The 23744-nt window shown below is 40.8% G+C and overlaps 1 protein-coding gene across 1 annotated transcript; it reads left to right on the top strand.

Annotated features, from left to right (window-relative positions):
* Positions 1 to 18926: 18926 nt before the first annotated feature.
* LOC122735744 (60S ribosomal protein L37-like) lies at positions 18927 to 19300 on the top strand. The gene has a single exon (XM_043977493.1). It carries the CDS (start codon positions 18946 to 18948, stop codon positions 19237 to 19239), a length of 294 nt encoding a protein of 97 aa, XP_043833428.1. The 5' UTR covers positions 18927 to 18945; the 3' UTR covers positions 19240 to 19300.
* Positions 19301 to 23744: the final 4444 nt, after the last annotated feature.

Consider the following 23744-nt stretch of genomic DNA (forward strand, 5'->3'; position numbering starts at 1 on the left):
GGGCCGGTACTCTATCCACTGCGCCACCTAGCCGCCCCTCTATGACTGATTTTTAATGTTGGTAATTGTTGCTCTTTTCAAACAGGTGCACTTCCATGAAGAGTTGTTTAGGAGAGGAAAGGGTAGTACTACTTACTGGTCATTAAGTGTCTGTGAGTTCTATGCTTGGCCATCAAAAAAGGTCAGTGCCGGTAGAGCTTGATTTGGGGAGTGGCCCAAGAGTTACATAATGTGATGCTGTTAAGCAAAATGGATACAGTTAAATTAAATACAGGGTGCGGATTAAGGATAAATGAGCAGACCAGTCAGAGACTTGCAGTGCAGGAGTTAGCTTGGAAGATTTTTATGATTCTCAGAATGAGAAGATACTTTAGAGACCATTGAGACAATCCCTTCCTGAAAAATGATTCCCCTTTATCCTGTAGCTACTAACTGGCAATATAACTTCTACTTAGGGCTCTCTGGTGACAGAGAAATCACTCTCTTGCAACACAGCCAGTGATTGGGCCAGTGTGGCAGTAAATAATAGGTCTAAAGTGGCAATGGGGAGAAGTTTTCAGGCTTCTGTAACAATCCTGCCATTAGGGGACAGATGAACTTTTTAGTCAAAGAAGTGATAGACTATCCATCGTGAGATTTCCTTAAGCGGTTCTGGAGACGAACGTGATTTTTTTCACTTTCCTTTTTGGCTAAGTCTTCTCCAACAACATAGCTTCATTCTTCCCTCTGTCGAATTCAGGAGAATTAACCTAAACACCAGCTTGAACATTAAGCATTTTACTAATCCTAGCTCTGCCCCTGAGCCTGGGGCAAGTCATTCACCCTGCCAGTAATGTGGAGATAATAACACCTTCTTAGCTCACTAGACTGCTGCAGAGATTAACTAATTAGTGGTTATTACTGAGTTTTATGAATACTAAATGTTATTATCACTTTGAAAACTACTTCCCCTTTTTATTTCCTATTATAGGCTACTTCATCTGAGAATTTCGGGGACACAGATAAATAAGATGGCCCTGCAGAGGACCAGGCTTCAGATGTACTAGAAATGGAGAGTCACTAAAACACACCCTTACTCAAAACTATCTCCCCTCGTGGCATTTCTGGTGGTGAAAGTTCTACTATTAGAGCTACTCCTTTGGGAGAGAGAGACTACATTAATTCCCAAGCATTGAAACCCAACTGAAGAGAGCACAACTCCAATGGACTGGCCAAGTTGTTTGAATGCCAAACGCACATTTGCCTGAAAGATTTTGAGAATGAGGGACCAACAGCAGCAGCAGCAGCAGCAAAAGAGACAACACTTTTACTCACATAGAAGTCAGAAGAAGTGATTACAAGGACACTCTCAAGGTCCCTCTGAAGAACTTTGGAATCAACCGTGAGACATGGGAGTCACCGGCACAGAACTGCTCATCATGACATCAAAGAAGATGTGCTCTATAAGCAAAGCAGAATTGCAGCAGCTCAAAAGGCATGTGAGATGTACAAATTTAGAAACATCTCCATTCCAAATGTTCACATGGACGGTTTGAGCCTGACTTGTGGTAGAACCTTCAGAGCTCATATTGGTCTGAGCAGCTACAGTTGGACACATTGTACATTAACCCTGACATAATGATGTCATTTTGGTCCCCTTTGAGCATGAAGGACAACAGCCAACATTAACTTTAATAGCATTGGTTTTGTAGATTATCTGTTACATATATGGTCCTTATTGGGGTGGGGTCAAAGGATGGTTAAGGTTTTTTTTGTTTTTGTTTTGTTTTTGCGGGGCCATGGGGGTTAAGTGACTTGCCCAGGGTCACACAGTTAGTAAGTGTCAAGTGTCTGAGGCCGCATTTGAACTCAGGTCCTCCTGAATCCAGGGCCGGCGCTCCATCCACTGTTCCACCCAGCTGCCCCCATGGTTAAGTTTTGATAGATGTAAGGGAATCAGGAAAGGTCTGAAGAATAGATGTTTCCAGGGACAATGGACTTCTGGGAGATGATGAAGTTGGGGATCGGGTCCTAGGCAAGCACTGTAGAGTGTGGAAGCACTGGATATCTGGGGAGAGTTGAACTGAAAGTGGAGATTAAGGGGATGAAGCTACTGGAAGATTTTTTACTTCCTAATATGTTCTGGTTAATCACAATAATTGATATCGCTTTCCCTCCACCTCTCCTAACTATTAGTACATAACTTATGTCTGAGAATGGTTAGAGAGGTCAGTGGTGAGGTGGGATATGTCCTCCAGTCAGGGAGGACATTCTGTTGGTTCTGATGGATATTAGGTACAGTAGAGAGATAGGGCCTAACACAGTGTGCCTTATACACAACAGGCTCTGAATAAATGCGTGATGAATTGAATTAAAAGAGTTCGCTATGGGAGGTATCTAGGTGGCACAGTAAAAAAAGCAAACCCTTGTCAGTTTATTAAAAGTAAGAGTGTTGGGGCAGCTAGGTGGCACAGTGGATTAAGCACCGGCCCTGGATTCAGGAGGACCTGAGTTCAAATCCGGCTTCAGGCACTTGACATTTACTAGCTGTGTGACCCTGGACAAGTCACTTAACCCTCATTGCCCCGCCGCCCCCCAAAAAGAGTTCACTATGGATCTCTGTTTTTGCCATGAAACAGGATAGAGAAATGTGAAGAAGAGGGAAAAGGGGAGGGAAAAAATGAGGAAAAGGGAAAGGAGAGTTGAGGTCAGAGGGAGGAAGAGGAGGAAGATGTAGAGAAGAGGAAAAGAAGAAGGAGAGAGAAAAGCACTGGAGAGAAGGGAGAAGAGAGAAGAAAGGCAGGGATGTTCTGGTAAATGTTTAATAACTGGCTCTCCGACAAAATGTATGCAAAAGGCACTTTTAAGTTTAATCTGAATTAAGATTTTTCATCACTTTCTTAAGCCTAGACAATTAACAAAACAACAAATTAAGCCCTGATTTGCAGCTTTTACCAATTTGTGAGGCAGAAATATTCATACTGAAAATTTAACAATAAATCCGAGAGCTGGTTTCCGGGCCCCCTGGGAAGGATTGCATGCCTTTGAGTACCAAAGGAGCAAAGGTCAGGAACAAGGATGGGAAAGATAGAGAAAGAGGGGATAGGGAAAAGAAGGAGTAAACATTCATAGGTTGTCTGAGTTAGATGAAAACTTAGACATCATTGAGTCTAAAACTTTTACAATGAAGAAACTGAGGCCCAGAGAGAAGTGACTTGTTCAAGGTCACTCCTGTAGGAAATGTCAGATCCAGAACTCCAAAGTAGGTTGTTTTGGGGGCACTCACAAATCAACAGGTATTTGATGGGCATTAATATTTTTCAACACCACGTTTAATGGAGTACGTTAGGGAAAATAAGAAGAAAGAAAGACAAGAAAGCACAAATAGTTAGCTTCTCTGGACCAAGAAGAAATACGTTTCTCTCCCTTCTTACTTCCCTGAAATGGAACACAACTTATCTGCCAACGCTTAGGACATAAATATTGGCAACTAGCTATAGCTAAATTACAATTTGATGCTAGCTTCAAGGCCAGCTTTTTATCGACTCTGCCAAAAACTGGGTGGGTTCAAGTCTTGCCCTTGATTCAAACTGTCTGCATAGCCCCCAACAAGTCACTCAATCTCTTAATGCTCTAAGTAGCTAAGATAGATGTTGCAGAGAAAGTGTTGATCTGCACTGGAAGAGGGAGCTTCCTTGCCTGGGAATTCCCTATACCAATGAAATCACAGCTCCAGTCCCTATCACCACCCCTATTATTTTAACCATTGGACTTAACACTAAATTGAAGTCCAAAGACCTTAATGCCATGTTTCTAAATGCATCACTGTTCTGACTGAAGGACAACTCAATTTATAGGACCACAAATTTAGAGATGGAAAGGACTTCAGAAACTTTCTAATCCAACTCCTTCATAAGAATGAGGTCAAGAGACATCATGTGATTTTCCCAACATCAGAGATGGGATTAGAACGTGGGGCCCCTGGCTCACAAACACATGTGCCACCTCTGTTTAACCTAACAGCAAGGGTGATTTCAGCTGGTGGCATGGTGGACACAGTGTTGGGCTTGGAGTCAGGAAGACCTGAGTTCAAATCTGTCCACAGACACTAGTTGTGTGACTGTTGGCAAGTCACTTAACCTCTACTTGCCTCAATTTCCCCAAATGTAATATGAGGATCATTAGAGCACCTACCTTTCAGGGTTGTTGTGAGTCTCCAATGAGATGATATTTGCAAAAAGCCCTTAGCTCAGTGCTAAGGTCACATAGTAGACATTATATAAATGCTAATTCCCTTCCTTTCTCTAAGCTTCTAAACTCATAAGGAATTCTCTCCTACAGGGCGGAGGCCTCTGTTGTGGTGGAAGGCCGCCTGATGCCGTTGAAGATCGTCTGGGAGGGGTATTTCTGAATGGTGTGTGTGTGTGTGTGTGTGTGTTTCTGAGCTGACTGCTTAATTCTTCCCTCCCAGCCACAGCCTCCAAACCCTCCTCTCCAAACCAGCCTGGCAATAGCCAGGAAGCTCTCTGCTGTTGTTTAATAGTGTTGAATACTATAGCAAGGGTAATAAGATGTCTCTCTTGGTCTACTTTTTCTTTCCTGTACAAAGAATGATTCATCTGTTGTCATCGCTGCTAAGAATTTTGGATTATTTGAGTTTCCTTCTCTGCCACCTTTTCAGTTTCCCAGGAACTACAGGACTGTAAAATTTTGTGTTTTAGCCTTTTGTGTTTAAGCCTTAGAATTGCACAGATAGCCTTTTGTGTTTAAGCCTTAGAATTGCACAGATAGAGGGCAGCTAGGTGGCGCAGTGGATAAAGCACCGGCCCTGGATTCAGGAGGACCTGAGTTTAAATCAGGCCTCAGACACTTGACATTTACTAGCTGTGTGACCCTGGGCAAGTCACTTAACCCTCATTGCCCCGCAAAAAGAAAAAAAAAGAATTGCACAGACAGTTCCAGATGTAGACTTAATAAATTTTGGGGGAGCAGGGCAGGGCAATGAAGGTTAAGTGACTTGCCCAGGGTCACACAGTTACAACGTGTCAAGTAATTGAGTCCAGATTTAAACTCAGGTCCTCCTGAATCCAGGGCCAGTGCTTTATCCATTTAATCATTCTTTACCTCAGTTATAATCACTGTACAACTCATGTTCTAGTCTTATTTTTTATTTTATTTTAACTTATGGAATAACAACAAGCATTTCTATAACATAGTACAATAAAAAGATGATTGTATATGAAACTGCAAATCTACTATGCACAGCTTGCTATTCTTTTCAAATATACAACAAAATTATCATGCATTTTTTTTTTCTGTGCTATAGTCTTATGTAGCTGCTCTCTCAACTGGGTTTTCTTTCTTTTCCTTTGCTAAACCCTATGCATTAATCCCAAATTTTTGGCCTATTAAACTGATCTCTTACTGTCTGGAAATATTTGTTGTTGTTCAGTCCTTTTAGTTGCGTCCAACTCTTCATGGCCCCATTTGAGGTTTTCTTGGCAAAGATACTGGACTGGTTTGCCATTTCCTCCTGCGGCTCATTTATCAATGAGGAAACTAAGGCAGAGCTGAGTACCTTGTCCAGGGTCACACAGCTAGTCAGTGCTAGATTTGAACTCAGGAAGATGAACCTTACCATCTAGCTGCCCTGTCTGTAAATATAACTGTTATTAATAATAAGTTCTGATTAAATGTATATAATATACATACAAGAAGGATTTTAAGTAAAGAGAGGAATATTTGTATTAAATAGCACTTACATATGAATATGTATATGTAAATATATATTTGAGGAGTAAGGGGTTTGCTTGTCTGTCACATTCTGGTCGGGCCTTCATTTTTCAATGCCTCTCACCTCAGAGGCTTCTGAGAGACTGACCATCATCAAGGCCATGTAAAGCCCTTCTAAGTGTTCTGGGTACGAGAAGTTTTCAAGACTAATCACAAAAAAACACGACCAATCTTCTTTTCATCCGTCTCAACCAGCTGTAGTGTTCAAAGACTGTAAAAGGCCAGATTCAGAAGTGGTGAAAAAGAGGCAGCCCCTTGTCTGCCCCTCAATTAAAACCCTCAAAAGTCCAAAGGAGTTTGAGAAGTGGAGGATGGGGGGAGGGAAACACTCTAAGTGCTGTCTAAAATAGAAAGGCAGCAAGACTGGACCATCTCACATGCTGTCCTAACCACTAGGTGGTAAGCCTCATGCTTTGTGCTTGTGTGGGACTACATGGGCCTGGAGAATCTGAGCCCTTTAGGGAAAATTGAGAGAGCACATACTTTGGCATGAGGCCCAAAGTTGCAAGATATTGATCTGAGAAACATCATGACAAAAGCCGTTGACACTATGGCACTGGGATCTCTAAGAAAGGCACACAAAAAAGAGAAGGTTGAGGATTTTTTTTCCAGAGCAATGGGGGTTAAGTGACTTGCCAAGGGTCACACAGCTAGTAAGTATCAAGTGTGAGAGGTCAAATTTGAACTCAGGTCCTCCTGAATCCAGGACTGGTCCTTTATCCACTGTACAACAGTAAGATGAATTGACTCAACTAAAATGAGGTAGTAATAGAACTGTGCGACCCTGGGCAAGTCACTCAACTCTGCTTGCCTCAGTTTCTTCAAATGTACAATGAGCTGGAGAAGGAAATGGCAAACCACTCCAGTATCTTTGCCAAGAAAACTCCAAAAAGGAACACAGAGTCAGACATGACTGAAAAATGACTAAACAACAAACAGTATCTTCCTCAAACACTCAATAGAGTGCCTTGCATACTCTAGATGAAACAAATGCTTGTTGGACTAAATTGGGTATTCTAGAAAAGAAAAATGGTTTCTTGTATTTATGTTTCACCCTTAGATTTCCATAGTTCTTGAAAAAAATATAAGATTTTGTTAATGGTGTCTAAGAGGGAGCTTTGTAAGCATACATTAGAGTGGATCATAATATAATACTTTCCACTTAAATAGCTTTATTTCTTTAACAGGAGCATTAAGTCCCTAAGCCACACAACTCCCTGGTGAGGTAACCAAGTATCACTCCTCCTGTTTTTATACAAATGGAGACCAAGACAGGGAGGGACATAAGGTATTAAGCCCAGACTGTAATTGCTAGTGTCTGACTTCTGCTCTACTCCCTCTACTGGTGAGTGGAGGCTGGACCTCAATCTACTATTTTACAGGGAGGAATATGGAAGGCAATTTGTCCTAGAACCATAGAAGGTGAAAACTAGAAAAGACTGGTATGCCTTGTCCAACCCCCCCCCCCCTTTTATAAGAGGTGAGGAAACAGAGTTTGTGAACCAACTTTCCTTCCAGCTCACCAGCCCACCTTAGATATGTTACCTGGCACCAACCCCTGAGGTCCTTCAGTCTAATGTACCAAATTCAGATGTAGAGATTGCACAAGAGGATGAGGACCTATAGAAGATAGCACACTTGTTCTTTGAGCCCATGACTGTAGCCCAAGATGAAGAATAAGACGCATACAATTTGCCATTAATAGCTCATTTCTCATGGCTTCAACTAAAACCTCAATATAGATAACTCTCAAATTTCATTTTCAATCAATCAACAGCATTTATCAAGTACCTTCTATGTGCCAGGCGCTGTATTAGGGACTAAAGATATAAATTCAAAAAGAAAATAGCTATTACCCTTGAAGAGCTTATCTTTTTTTTTTTTTTTTTTAGGAAAATGGAGTCTGGAAAGCTACTTTGGACAGAGGAGGCTATCTCAAAACCAAGGTGACTGGATATACAACAAATTTATATCATCTAATCTTGTTTTGTTTTTTGTTTTTTTTGCAGGGCAATGAGGGTCAAGTGACTTGCCCAGGGTCACACAGCTAGTAAGTGTCAAGTGTCTGAGGCTGAATTTGAACTCAGGTCCTCCTGAATCCAGGGCCTGTACTTTATCCAGTGCGCCACCTAGCTGCCCCTTATATCATCTAATCTTGACGAAACCCTCCCTCATTGCCGGAAAGCAATCCTTCTTTTCCTCCCAGTCATCGGGAAATGTTCCAAACCTCTTCTTAAGCTTCTCTTGACACTCCCTACCTCAACCTTCTCAGCTGAGGACCTCATCTCATGTTTTTCACCAAAGAAATTGAGACCATCTCCTTTATTCCAGTCTTTTTTTTTCAGTTTCCCAAGTTTTATTAAAATACTATGAGGCCACAGGGAGACCACCAGGAGGTGTCTCCTTTATTCTAGCCTTTAATGAAGAGTTGGCTCCCCTACTTGCCAAGGCCAGTCCCTCTGCATCCTTGATGCTATTCTCTGCTCTCTTGTCCAGCAGTTTGCTTCCAATAGCATACCACTTCTCTCTAATCTACAATCTTTCTTTATCTACTGATTCTATCCCTGCTACCTTACAAACATGTCCAAGGGTTCTCCATGCTTTTTTGGGGGGGGGCAGGGCAATGAGGGTTAAGTGATTTGCTCAGGGTCACATAGCTAGTGTCATGTGTCTGTGGTCACATTTGAACTCAGGTCCTCCTGAATCCAGGGCTGGTTCTCTATCCACTGTGCCATCTAGCTGCTCCCCTTCATGCTTTAAAAAAACCTCTCCCAAAGATGAGATAGAGAATATTATGAAAAGCAAAATAGGTAATTTTGAATTAAATTAAATTCATTAACTCAAAAAAGTTTTGAACAAACAAAAGCAACACAAATAAGATTAGAAGGAAAGCAGAAAGCTGGGAAAAATTTTAACAGCCAATGTCTCTGTTAAAGGCCTCATACCTAAATTATATAGAGAACTGAATCAAATATATTGGAATACAAGTCATCTTCCAATTGAGAAATGGTCAAAGGATATGAACAGGCAATTTTCAGATGAAGAAATTAAAGTTATTTATAGCCATATGAAAAAATGTTTTCAATCACTACTGCTGAGGGAAGTGCAAATGAAAACTATTCTGAGGCATCACCTTGCACCCATCTAATTGGCTAAAAAAAAGAAAGAAAGAAAATACTAAATGTTGGAGGGGATGTGGGGAAATTGGAATACTAATGCATTTGTTAGTGGAGTTGCGAACTGATCCAACCATTCTGGAGAATAATTTGGAAACATACCCAAAAGGCTATAAAATTGCATATCATTTGACCCAACAATACCACTACTAGGTCTATATCCCAAAGATATCATAAAAAGGGGGAAAGACCCACATGTACAAAAATATTTAAAACTGTTCTTTTTATTGTAGCAAAGAATTGGAAATTGAGGGGATGCCCATCAATTGGGGAATGACTAAACAAGTTGTGATATATGAATGTAATGGAATACTATTGTGCTGTAAGAAACAATAAGCAGGAGTATTTCAGAAAAACATGGACTTACGTGAATTGATGCTGAGTCAAATGAGCAGAACCAATAGAACATTGTACATAGTATCAACATTGTGTGATGATCAACTGTGATAGACTTAGCTCTTCTCAGCAATACAATGATCCAAGATAATGCCAAAAAACTCATGAAGGAAAATGCTCTCTGCATAAGGAAAAAAGAATTATGGAGTCTGAATGCAGATTGAAACATACTATTTTGACTTTTGTTGTTGCTTTTTTTGTTATTGTTGTTATTTCTTCTTTCTTGTGGGTTTTTCCCTTTTGTTCTGACTCTTCTCTTACAATATGACTAATGTGGAAATGTTTATCATGCTTGTAATATATAACCTATATCATATTGCTATCTAGCCTCAGGAGGTGGGAGGGAAGGAGGGTGGGAGAAAAATTCAAAACTCAAAATCTTACAAAAGTGAATGTTGAAAACTATCTTTACATGTAATTTGAAAAAAAAATAAAGATCTGGTAGCAAGAAAAGAAAGAAAAAGAAAAAGAAACCCTCTCAATAGATGTTAGTATCTCTGTTAGTTATCATCCTGTATCTCTCCTCCACTTAGCTAAACTCTTTGAAAAAGCTATATAATCATCACCATAATTTTTTAAAATTTTATTTTAAGTGAGGCAATTGAGGTTAAGTGACTTGCCCAAGGTCATACAGCTAGTAAGTGTCAAGTGTCTGAGGCTAGATTTGAACTCAGGTCCTCCTGACTCCAGGACCGGTGCTCTATCCACTGCTCCACCTAGCTGCCCCCATCACCATCATTTATATAGCACTTAGTATGTGCCAGGCACAGTGCTAAGTGCTTTACAATTATTATTTCATTTGATCCTCCCAACAAACTTGGGAGGTAGGTGGCATTATCCTCATTTTACAGATGGGGAAACTGAGGCAAACAGAGGTTAAGTGACTTGCCCAGATCACAAAGCTAGTAAGCACCTAGGGCTGGATTTGAACCCAGGTCTTTATGACTTGAGGCTTTTCATTTCCTCTCCTCTTGTTTTCTTAGATTCTCTGCAGCCTGTCTTTTAAACTCTGTTCAACTGAAACAACTCTCTTCAAAGTTACCAATCTCTTAATTGCCAAATCTAATGGTCTTTTCTCAATCCTACTCCTTCTTGACCTCTGCAATATTTGATGCTGTTCACCACCTTCTCTTCTAGGTTTTTGTGACATGGTTCTTTCCCTTTTTTTTCTCCTGTCTGTCTTAAACCACTTCTTTCTCTTTTACTGACTCTTCATTCATTTCATACCCATTGCAGTACATTCCAAGGTTTTGTTCTAGATCTTCTATTTTCTCTCTACTATCTTACTTGGATATCTCATAAATTCAGTTATCTTCTCTTTGCATTTAATTCCCATATCAATATATCTACCCCCTAGCCTGTCTCCTGAGCATCAGTCCTTCATCACAAATAGCCTATTGAACATTTCAAAATGGATATCCTTCTAAACAACTCAAACTCAATATAACCAAAATAAAACTCATTATATTCTCTTCTCAACGCCCCCCCCCAAACCCCTCACTCCCTTTTCTGAACTTCCCTGTTACTGACAAGGGCATTCCCATTTATTCAGTCAGCCAAATTTTCTGCCTTTGTCTCATGAGGCAGCTGGTAGCACAGTGAACAGAGCATTGGGCTCGAAATCAGGAAGATCTAAGTTCAAATGTAGCTCCAGACACTTACTAACTGTGTGATCCTGGACAAGTGACCTAACCCTTGTTTGCTTCAGTTTCCTCAACTGAAAAATGGGGATAATAACAGCATATACCTCCTAGGGCTGATATGAGGATTAAATGAGAGAATATTTTCAAAAAGCAAGTCTTTGGTATGTGGTAGGTGCTAAGCTTATTTTCTTATTCCCTTCATTCTTGACTCATTACTGTCACTTGCCTCAAACATCCAATCAGTTGCTTGTGATAAAATAATGGAATTTGGCAGCCACCCAGGGACCCCACCTGATTGATTTAGTATTGTTTGAATTGTGTGAGAATGAGAAACTGACTAAGTACCTACTTAAGGATGATTGGATGGAGGCTACACCTGGCTGGCCTATACATATACACATATACATACACATATACATATACACATACACACACATGCATATTTATACATATATACATACATATATGTATGTGTGTATGTATGTGTGTATATATATATATATACATATATATATATATATGTATTGGTGAGGCAATTGCGGTTAAGTGACTTGCCAAGGGTCACACAGCTAGTAAGTGTCAAGTGTCTGAAGCCGGATTTGAACTCAGGCCCTCCTGAATCCAGGGCTGGTGCTCTATCCATTGCACCACCTAGCTGCCCCCTTTTCATATGATATATCTGAAACTTCCTATATGGGGTGTTTTTTCCTCTATCAAAATATCAGCTCCTTATTTTGATTTTCTATTTGTATTCACTTTGCCCATGGTAATTAATACACATTCATTTATTCATTCATTCACCTTACTTCAGGTCTTCCTCACCCCTTTCTGAACTACTGCCACATGCCCCTGATAGTTGTCTCTGCCTCAAGCCTCTGCCCACTCCAATCTCTCCCTGACATAGCTGCCAAAGTGATTTTTCCTAAGAAAAGCAGGTCTGGCCACATAACTCAATGAGCTTTAGTGACTAAATATAAACTTCTCTATTTGGCATTTAAAGCTCTTTGCAGCCTGGCCCCTTCCTATCTTTCCCATCTTCTTACACATTACTCCCCTCTCTGTACTCTATGTTCCAGCTAGGGTATCCTACTTTCTTTTTCTCCTCATCTCCCCCTTTAGAATCCCTTGCTTCCTTCAGCTGAAATGCCACATTTTCTTTTTTTAAATAACAAACCTTTTTATTTATAGTTTTGAATTCCAAATTTTATCCCTCCTTCCCTCCCTCCCCTAATCCCTCCCTGAGGTGGTAAGCAATCAGATATGGATTATACATGTGCAATTATGTAAAACATGACCATATTAGTCGTTTTGTACAAGAAAACTTGAATAAAAGAAAAAAATGAAAGAAAGTGAAAAATAGCATGTTTCAGTCTGTGTTCAATCAATAGCAGTTCTTTCTCTGGAAATCCTTTGGGATTGTCTTGGATCATCTTATTGCTGAGAATAGTTAAGTCATTCACAGTTCTTCATCAAACAATGTTGCTGTCTCTGTGCACAATGTTCTCTTGGTTCTGCTCACTTGGTTCTTCTCACTATACATCAGTTCATATATGTCTTTCCAGGCCTTTCTGAAATCATCCTGCTTGTCATTTCTTATAGCACAATAATATTCCATCACCATCATATACCACAGTTTGTTTAGCCATTCCCCAATTGATGGGCATTCCTTTGATTTTCAATTTTTAGCCACCACAAAAAGAGCTGCTCAAAATATTTTTGTACAAATAGGTGTTTTTCTCTTTTGGGGGATAACTTTGGGATATAAACTTAGCAGTGGTATTGCTGGATCAAAGGGGATGCACAGTTCTGTAGCCCTTTGGGAAATGCCACTTCTACAGAATTCCTTTCCTGCCCTCCCCCAGCATTTTCTCTAAGGTAGGAATTCTTAACCTTTTTTTGGTCATGGAAAAGTCTAGTGAAGTTTATGGACCCCCTTTCAGAAAACTGTTTCAAATAATTAATGGAAATGCTAAATTTCAGTTGGAGGTCAGTAAAAATAAAGATGTAATTTTTTTCCCATCCAATTTCATGAAACTCCCCCAAATCCCTTCACACAGATTCAGTCACATACAGGGCCAGAGTCATTCACACGAGGGAGATGTGGACCATGGGAAAGATGTCACTGGGAGGACGCAGTCAGAGAGGGGGTTGATCTGGGAAATGTTACATCTTTTTTTTTTGTTTTTTGGGGGGGTTTTGGTTTTTTCTGATAAAAGTATTTTATTTTTTCCAGTTACATGTAAAGATAGTTCTCAACTTTTGTTTATACAAGCTTTACAATTTCAGATTTTTCTCCCTCCCTCCCCTCCCTCCCCTCCCTCCCCCCTCCCCTAGACAGCAGGCAATCCGATATAGGTTTTATATATATATGTGTGTGTGTGTGTGTGTGTGTGTGCATAATAACATTAAACATATTTTTGCATTAGTCATGTTATAAGAGAAAAATCAGAGCAATGAGGAAAAACCTCAAAATAGAAAAACAACAGCACCAAAAACAAAAGAAATAGTATGGTTCGATCAGCATCTATACTCCACAGTTCTTTTTTTCCTGGATTTGGAGATCCTCTTCCATCATGAGGCCCCTGGAACTCTTCTGTACCATTGCATTGGTGAGAAGAATCTAGTCCATCACAGTAGACCAACACACAATGGTGATGATACTGTGTACAATGTTCTTCTGGTTCTGCTCATCTCACTCATCATCAGCCCATGCTAGACCCTCCAGGTTTCTCTGAACTCCTCCTGCTCATTGTTTCTTACAGCACAATAGTATTCCATTACATTCATATACCACAACTTGTCCAGCCATTCCCCAATGGATGGGCATCCCCTCAACTTCCAATTCCTTGCCACCACATAAAGAGCAGCTATAAATAGGAAATGTTATATCTTAAAGATAGACCTGGTTGAGAACAGGTAATCTGTTCAGATCTGTGGGCACTAGGTTAAGAATGCCTATGCTAAGGTTACCTTTTATCTATTTTGTATGTATCAGAGACAGAGACAGAGACAGAGAGACAGAGACAGAGAAAGACAGAGACAGAGACAGAGAGAGCCTTATCCAATTTTTAGTTCTTACTAGGAAACTCTTTCACTAGAGTCTGGTATCTATCAATGACCCAGGGAACTTCCTCACACTGCCTGGGTCTGATTAGGAATGCCCCCTTCCATTCAAATGGATTGCTTACCTGTTCTCAACCAGGTCTATTGCCTGCTTGCTATACTGCATAGTAACAAAACTCATACTTGCCCTAGCCTCCCAAGGACCAATTTTCTGTAAAACCTTGAATTTGGGTCTTTGGTCTAACCCAAACTGTGAGGTCAAATAGAGCAGACATATTAGAATGTAAGCTTTTTGAGATCAGGGACTGGTTTTCTTTGAATCCCCAGTATTTATTAGCACAGTTGTTGTAGGTGCTTAATAAATGCTTATTAATTATCTGTACTCTCTTTTCAATAATTATTCATTAATTGATCTGTGGGTGAATATCATGATTCACAGAGCTCCTTTGACAGAGGTGGCTCCAGCATTCCCAGGGAGCCCTCCAATTAGTGCTTCTTAATGGAACATAACTTTAAACAAGGTGACAGCAGAAGTGGGCAAGTTGGCTTTCACAGACTGAGAGAATGCTATACCTCACCAGAGCATGTCTGCAAAAAGGGCCTAAGTAAACCCAGGGCTTGAGTTGCTGCCCCATTTGGCTGCCATGGTCATTTCTCTTTTGAAACCCTGCTGTTTATTTGCTTCTCCTTCCCCCCTTTTAAGCCCTTCTCTCTGATTACACTGCCACACTCAGGGGCCATGGCCTGGCATTAACTCTCCCGGGAAGCATTGTCTCTGAGCACTCAGCCCGGCTCTCTGAGATGCTCCACCCCAGGCTGAGCTTTGCAGAGCTTTGCAGAGCTTTTGTGCAGTGAAGGGGAGGATTGGAGGGCTCTCTCTTGTCATAATACTCCAGGAAAAGAATTTCATTAGTGCAATCCAGAGCTTTGGAAAGAAGGGCCCTACATTAGGCTCCATTAGTGGTGGGCTGATTGGCCAGTGAAGCCAGCCAGTCCTTGAAACATTTTTCACTCTCTTGCTCATTGTCTGATGTCATTCTATTTAGCATTGCCATGTTGCTGGCTGCCATCAGGGATCAGATAATTTAAAAAAATTTTTCTTTCAGTTATTAGTTGTTACTGGTAACCTCACTGGGATTGAAATAGCATGTTAACATTCAGTTGTTTTTCAGTCGGGTTGGACTCTTTGTGACCCCATGTGGGGTTTTCTTGGCAAGGATAATGGAGTGGTTTGCCATTTCTTTCTCCAGGTCATTTTACAGATGAGGCAAACAGGGTTAAGTGACTTGCCCAGGGTCAAACAACTAGTAACTATCTAGGGCCAGATTTGAATTCAGGAAGATGAATCATCCTGACTCCAGGCCTGGCGCTGTATCTACTGTGCCATATAGCTGCATTTAAATAACATAATATCTTGGTGCTAGGTGGCGCAGTGGATAGGGCACCGGCCCTGGATTCAGGAGGACCTGAGTTCAAATTCGGCCTCAGACACTTGACACTTACTAGCTGTGTGACCCTGGGCAAGTCACTTAACCCCAATTACCTCACAATAAATAAATAAATAAATAACATAACATAACATAACATAACATAACATAACATAACATAACATAACATAACATAACATAACATAACATAACATATATCTCTTTTATTCTGAGACAAGGCAGCAAAGGAAGAGTATTGGACCTGGAGTAGGGAGTCCTAGATCTACTCTGAACTTGTTGGATGATGTTAGGCAAATTACCTCATCTCTCTGGGCCTCAATTACCACATCTGTGAAAGCAGCTAAGATCCTTTCCAGTTCTAAATCAACAACCAAATGATCATGGAGCTCCATGCAACAACGTGCATCCAATCGCTAGCTTCTAGGTCTCTGGGGTGCATCAACCTTTTCCCTTGACTTCCTTCTCTTGTGACATTCTCCATTTTCTATTGGCAGGGTTTGCTCTATAGGGGCCATCTACTTTTCCAGAATCTATTCATTTGCTTGGGATTTCTTCTTTCTTGGATGGAACACTTAGTTTCCTTAATTTCAATCTTCAATGACTGAATAAGAAAAATGTTGCATGAAGCAGAGAATCAAATAATCAATTCACGAATAATCCCAGTGAAAAACAAATTTCATACAAACTCTTCAGATAATTCAAGTCAATGGCAGGGTTATCAATAAATTATAATAATTGTCTTGATTTCCCCCTAAATTATCTAAAAGGCTACATCACGAAGAAATAGAGGGTTGACCTAAAAGTAAAAAAATATATGGGTTTAAGTCCTTCTCTGATATATATTGACTGTGTGACATGGGCAAACCATTTAGTGCCATCAAGAAACCCTCTAAGAATTCAAATTAAGGAAGAGTTCCCTGTCTACTTCAGTGGAGGGGGGTTTTATGTTGAAAATTCACTAAACAGATGAAATTAGAGGTCTAGAACATCTGAAGGTACAGCCTAGAGAGAGAAGCAGGTATAATGTTGTGGGTTTGACTTGGTTTTTCTTACCTGTGTGATTTGGGGCAAATTGTCTTACCTTTCTAGGCTTCTCTCTCCTTGCCCATTGAGTCTATGATTTTATTGCTGATTCATCTCTTTATGTTAAACAGTGAATTCCTGGCCTTGGAGGAAGCATAGGCAAAGTCAAGCACAAAACTCCCAGGAATTTTCAAAAATGAATGAGTGAATGAATGAATGAATGAATGAATGAATGAATGAAATTTAAAGCACAGAGCTCCTATTGGGATGTCCCATCAGGACATTATCTCTTTGGTTTTCTAATACAATCCATCAATCCACTTACCGCCACCATTCCTCTCAACCCCCAACTTCTTCAAGCTGGTTTTGCAACTGCCAAGTTTTATTTCTACTACCTTCCATCAAAATATTGGCCATTAAAACTGGATTATCTTGTTTGACCAGATTAGGAAACTGAGGCCCAGAAAGATGAGTTGATTTGATTAAAGTGAGGTAGTAGTGGAGCTGATAATCACCAGCATTCTTATGCTGCTTTTCTCATGCCATACTCATCCCCTCAGGCTCAGGCTCTCTCTGCTTTCTAATGGGACAATTAAGCCCATCTGTTAAATTAGTTACATTAATATATTAATGGAAGAAGGATACAGCACATCCTCAAGGCACCTAGTCTGGTTCCTGAGCCACAGGCGTGGATCATAAAAGAGAATTTTTGAGATTGTAAATTCTTACTTCAACCTGAGACAAGTTAGAGCTCCCCAAGACTGGGTGAAGCGTAATAGACACTGGAAAAAGCATTGGATTCTGAGTGAAAGAATCTGGGTTAAAATTCAGTCTATGCTATTTACTACATGTGTGACCTTGGGGGCAAGTTATATTTCCCTTTCTAGGTCTCAGTTTATTCATCTGTAAAATGAAAGGGTTGGATGAAACGGATCCTTAAGGAAAGGGTGTACTGGTAAATGTTCAACAACTAGCTCTGGGAAAAAATGTATACCTAACGCATTTTAAAATTTTATCTGCATTATTAACATTTCTCCCATCACTTTAATAAGTCTAGATAATTAACAAGACAATAAATGAATCCCTGATTTATAGCATTTGCTAATTTCTGAGGTGTAAATACTCATGATCCTGGCACACTCATCCTTCCCTTGGAGCAGCTAGTGGGACTTGGTTGTCAGAGTGGGTAGAGTGTTGGTCCTGGAGTCAAATCTTACCTCAGACACTTCCTAGCTATGTGACCCTGGACAAGTTACTTAATCTCTGTTCACCTCAGTTTCCTCAACTGTAGAATGAGGATAATGACAACTCCTACCTCCTTGTGAGGATCAAATGAGATAATATTTATAAAGTGCTTAGCACAGTGCCAGGCACTTTGGTGCCAGGTGCTTTGGAAATGCTTACTCCATTGCCTTCTATTTCTTACTTTGTGAACCTATTGTGATCATGAAGGAGTTACCAAGAGACTCCTAATCTCTTTGGTTTGCTGCCTCCACACAGAAATCTCCAAATACAGTTCCTATTTCTGTCTTCACAGATGTGGGTTCAATGTCTCCTGACACCCGTACTCTAGGAAACAAGGGCATGCTCACTCCACAGGGAAAAAAAATGTATAAGATGCAAAGGATTCACAGGTGCCCATAATCAGAGACAGAGAACACACCAAGCCCTCGCAGCGGTTCTCCTCATAAGGAAACAGCCTTAACTTTGAAATGCCTGCTCTAAGGTTGACCTGCCTTGATTCATGACTGAGTCCCAACTTACCTACCCCCTCATACCCAGCTAACCACATGTTACTGATCCTATTTTATATCCCAGGCCAGCTTGCTAACTCCCTTGGCAGCTTAACACACACCCTTCTTCCTTCCCCTCCTCCCTTCCTATCCCACTCATGCTCTGGGCACAGTAACCAAGTCAACACCACCATTGCTTCAAGAAAAAAGTGTCCATTGACTGCCCCCTGACTCTATTTGGCACTTTTGTAACTCAGCAGACTAAAACACCTTTTCCTAGCCCCTCCTTCCTTCATTGCATCATCTTTTAAAATAAAAGCTCATTGAGGATAGGGTTTAGATCACTTTTTTTTTTGGGTGAGGCAATTGGGGTTAAGTGACTTGCCCAGGGTCACACACCTAACAAGTATCAAGTGTCTGAGGCCAGATTTGAACTCAGGTCCTCCTGACTCCAGGGACCTTGCTCTATCCACTGTGCCACCTAGCTGCCCCTAGATCACTTTTTATTTGTATTCCCAGTGATTAACTCAAAGACTGACATACAGAGTGCTTAATAAATGAATATTCCTTTATTAATCTCTAAAGTCCTTTAATGTTCTATAAGAAAAAAGAAATTTTTTATTTTTAAACAAATGGGGCTTAAAAAAAAAGGCTGATTCTGGTTCTCTTTGGTCCCGGCGGCAGGAGGAAGATGACGAAGGGAACATCTTCGTTTGGTAAGCGCCGGAATAAGACGCACACTTTGTGCCGTCGCTGTGGCTCTAAGGCGTACCATCTTCAGAAGTCAACCTGCAGTAAATGCGGGTATCCTGCCAAATGCAAGAGAAAGTATAATTGGAGTGCAAAGGCTAAGCGACGCAACACTGCTGGTACTGGTCGAATGAGGCACCTAAAAATTGTCTACCGCCGATTCAGGAATGGATTCCGTGAAGGAACAACACCTAAACCCAAGAGAGCAGCTGTTGCAGCATCTAGTTCATCTTGAGGAGTCAACTGTTTGTTAAAATAAATGCCCTGAATCAAAAAAGTAAAAAAAAACAAAACAAAAAACAAAAAAAACAAAAAAAAGGCTGATTCTGAGGGGGGCAGAGCCAAGATGGCAGAGGAAAGACATTAAACAGAGGGCTCCTGATACAATCACCCCAAAAATAGCAATAAAAGAACGCTTGGGGCAGAAAAATACACAAAAATTTGGGCTGACAGTTTTCTACAGCTATAGATAGATTTCAGGGGTTCTTGCTGGGCCACAAATAAAGCCTAACCCCGCAATCGGGCCGACACACCAGACACCCTCCAGAGGAATTTGCCCCACTGCCTCTGAATCGGCTGCAGCACCAGCATCTTCTGGAACCAAGTGCGGGGGCGGGGGTGGTTAGTGCAGGGATACCAGTGGACTGGGGGGGGGGGGAGGATTCAACTGTCCCACCCCAGCAGGCAACCAGGAAGAAATCCTGAGCGGCTGAAGGCCCAGGTTGGGGAGGGGAGCAGGCAGACTCATCAGAAGCTAAAACCACACCACAGAAAGCTTTGCTGGTTGGTTGCTTAGTAAGTAGGCCTGAGGCTATCCCCAGACCTGAGAACAGGCCAGGTGAGATTAAAACCTGCCCTCCCTCACACCAAAACACCTGGGACCCTCTGAAGCTGAGAACAGGAGCAGAGCCGAGAAGCAGCACACCCCACCCCCACTCCCCCAGTGGAGAGTTTAAAGTCAAATGAAAACAAGGCCAGGCAGGCTGAGAAGAAGCCCAACCACCCCCCAGGCCATGCTGTAGCTTGAACAGTGTGTCCTGGAAGCAGCGCCACCCTTTAAGAAGGAGTTAAAAGCCAAGAAATAGTAAGCCAGGATGAGTAGGCAGAGAAAGCAGAAGACCATCGAAAACTTCTTTGGGGGTAAGGTAGACCACAATAAAACCTCAGAAGAAGAAGAAGATAATAACAGGGTCAAAGCTCCAATTTCCAAAGCTTCCAAAAAAAATATGAACTGGTCTCAGGCCATGGAAGCTCTCAAAAGGGACTTTGAAGAGAAAGTAGGAGACATAGAAAGAAGATGTAGAGAAAAGGAGGAAAGAATGGAAAGGGAAACGAGAGCAATGCAGGAGAGTCATAAGAAAAAAGTCAAGAGTTTGAAAAGTCAAATGGAAAAGGAGATTAAAAAACTGTCTTATGAAAATAACTGCCTAAAATTTAGGATTGAACAAATGGGAGCTAGTTACCTTATGAGAAACCAAGACACAATAAAGCAAATCCAACTGAATGAGAAAATAGAGGGCAATGTGAAATATCTCCTTGGAAAAACAGCTCACCTAGAAAATAAATCTAGGAAAGATAATTTGAAAATCATTGGACTACCTGAAAACCATGACCAAAACAAAAGCTTAGACACCATCCTCCAAGAGATTGTGAGGGAAAATTGCCCAGATATTCTAGAAGCAGAAGCTAAAATAGAAATTAAAAGAATCCACCAATCACCTCCTGAAAGAGATCCCAAAAGGAAAACCTCCAGGAATATTATAGTCAAATTCCAGAGCTTTCAGGTCAAGGAGAAAGTATCGCAAGCTGCCAAAAAGAAAGAATTCAAGTACTGTAGAGCCCCAGTCAGGATAGCACAAGATCTAGCAGCTTCTACATTAAAGGACCGAAGGGCATGGAATATGATATTCCAGAGGGCAAAGGAACTGGGACTACAGCCAAAACTCACATACGCAGCAAAACTGAGTATAATCTTTCAAAGGCAAAAATGGAATTTCAATGAGAAAGAGATCTTTCAAGCATTTGTGATGAAAAGACCTGAACTGAATAGAAAATCTGACTTTCAAATACAAGACCCAGGAGAAGCATAAAAAGAGAAACAGGAAAAAGACTTCATGAGGGATATTAAAAGATCAAACCATTTACATTCCTACATGGGAAGATAATAATTTGAAATCATAAGAACTGTCTCAGTAAGAAACTCACAGAAGACACAGGTCTGAACTGAATATGAAGGGATGATATCTGTAAAGCATTTATGTTTTGTTCTTTGTAGGGCAGACGGGGAGGGGTGTCTTATGTCTGGGTCTGGATTTGGGCTTGGGACCTCCTGGGTCCAGGGCTGGTGCGTTGTCCACTGTGCCACCTAACTAATCCATGATGACATCATTAAAATAGGGTTGAGGTGTAGGAGGAATAAACTGGGGGAGGGAGAAGGGGAGAGATGGTCTGGGGAAAGGTAGTTCACATGAAGGAAACAAGAAAAAAGCTTATGGAGAAGAGTAGAAGAGGGAGAAGGAGTTGGGGAGTGAGTGAACCTTAATATCATCAGAATTGGCTCAAAGAAGGACTAACATACATACTCAAGTTAGGTATAGTAATATATTTTTGCCCTGGGTGGGGGAGAAAAGTGGGAGGGGAGAAGGGAAAGAGAAAAGGGCAGATTGGGGGAGAGAGCAGTAAAAAGCAAAACACTTTCAAGGAAGATGAAGATGTTCTGCATGACTGTAGCAGTATGACATATTGAATTGCTTGATCTCATAGGGAGGGTTGAGGAGGGAGGGAGGGAGGAAGAAAAATTTAGAACACAGAATTAGCTCAGGGTCCCTGATCTCATTGGAGTGGGCTCATGGAGGGAATAGATTTCATACCCGATTGGGAAGAGTAATCTATTTAACCCTGTAGGAAAATAGGAGGGGAAGAGGATAAGGAAGAAAGGGTGAAAAAAGGGAGTGCAGAGAGAGGGAGAGGATAGTCAGAAGTAAAACACTTTTGAGGAGGAATAGGTAAAAAGAAGATAGAGTAAATGTCATGGGAAGGGAGTGGGATGGAGGGAAATAGTTATGATGATTGATTATAATGGCAAAACGTATGGTATCTACTTTGCTGGGCTTTTATGAAGAAAATTCTCTGTCAAGCTTAAGGTACTATATACAGGTTATGATGAACAGGATACTATCAGAAAAACCTGGAAAGACCTAAATGAACTGAAGCAGAGTGAAATGTACTGTATACAAAATAACAGCAATAGTGGGAGATGATCTGCTGGGAAGCATGTTGTTATTTTCAGCAAGGCAATGATCCAATATAACCCTGAAGGACTTATGAAGATTGCAGCCCATCTGCAGAGAAAGAACTGATAGTATCTGAAAACAGATGGAAATACATTAAAATTTTTTTTCTTTTCCTCTTTGACAATTCCTTAATCTGAAGTTTGGGGTTTTTTTTTTTCACTGTTTTCTGTCACAACTAGCTAATATGGGAATTTTTCCATGACTACTCATATATAACTTATTTTGAATTGCTTGAGTTCTTATGGGTGAGGGGTGGGAATGGAGGGGGGAAGAGAAATTGGAACACAAAGTTTTTTTTGTTTTGTTTTGTTTTTGGGTTTTTTTGGTGGGGCAATGGGGGTTAAGTAACTTGCCCAGGGTCACACAGCTAGTAAGTGTCAAGTGTCTGAGGCCGGATTTGAACTCAGGTACTCCTGAATCCAGGGCCGGTGCTTTATCCACTGTGCCACCTAGCCGCCCCTTGGAACACAAAGTTTTAAAAAAATTGATGTTAAAATTCTGTTTTTACATATATTTTGGAAAATAAAATTCTATTCATATAAAATTTTAAAAAGGAAAAAAAACTAAAAAAAAGGCTGATTCTGAGGGGAAAATGTGTTCATGGTACTAGTTTAAACATCTTTGACTACCACCTTCTTGGAATTGTGCCCAATTAAAAAACAGGTTATGGGGTTTGTGTCTATATTTAGAATCGTCAACGGAGAACCATGATTAAGTCTCCTAGGACCAAAAGTCCTAGGAGAATGAGGTAAAACAAACTTTTTTTTTTCTTGGATAGTTTATTGAAGGTTTTTCTAGGTGGTAGTGGGAATGATTCTGTATTTGTAGTTGGAGGGTCTAGGTTTGAATAATAGCTCTGTCACTAACTGAGGCAGCTAAGTGGTGAAGTAGATAGAGTGCCAGGCCTGAAGTCAGAAAGATTCATTTTCCTAAATTCAAATCTAGCCTCAGACACTTATTAACTGTGTGACCCTGGGTAAATCACTTAACCCCATTTGCCTCAGTTTCCTCACCTGCAAATGATTTGGAGAAGGAAATGGCAAACCACTCTAGTATCTTTGTCAAGAAAACTCCAAATGGACGCATGAAGAGTTGGACGTGACTGCGCAACAACATATACCTTTGTGATCTTGGACAGCTATTTAAATATCTCTTGGTCTCAGTTTCTTCATCTCTAAAATGAGAGGATCAGACTAGATAACTTCTAAGGTCTGTCTCTTCCTTCCTCTTCTGTAAATCTATGATTCATGGGAGGGCAATGCAAGGCAGATCAGATGAGATAAACCTGGGAGACAGCTCAGTAACAGTATCCCACATCAAGTGAGGAAGCAGAGTTATTTGGGTACAAAAGGCAAAGGAAAAAAAAGTAGACGAGGGAAATGTCTTTGCTCTTTGTTCCTGGTTTGTGGGCACTAATTCTAAGGGTTAGAGAGTTGACCAGGCTCTC

This window comes from Dromiciops gliroides, chromosome 1, assembly GCF_019393635.1.
Source record: "Dromiciops gliroides isolate mDroGli1 chromosome 1, mDroGli1.pri, whole genome shotgun sequence".
Taxonomy (NCBI): Eukaryota; Metazoa; Chordata; class Mammalia; order Microbiotheria; family Microbiotheriidae; genus Dromiciops; species Dromiciops gliroides.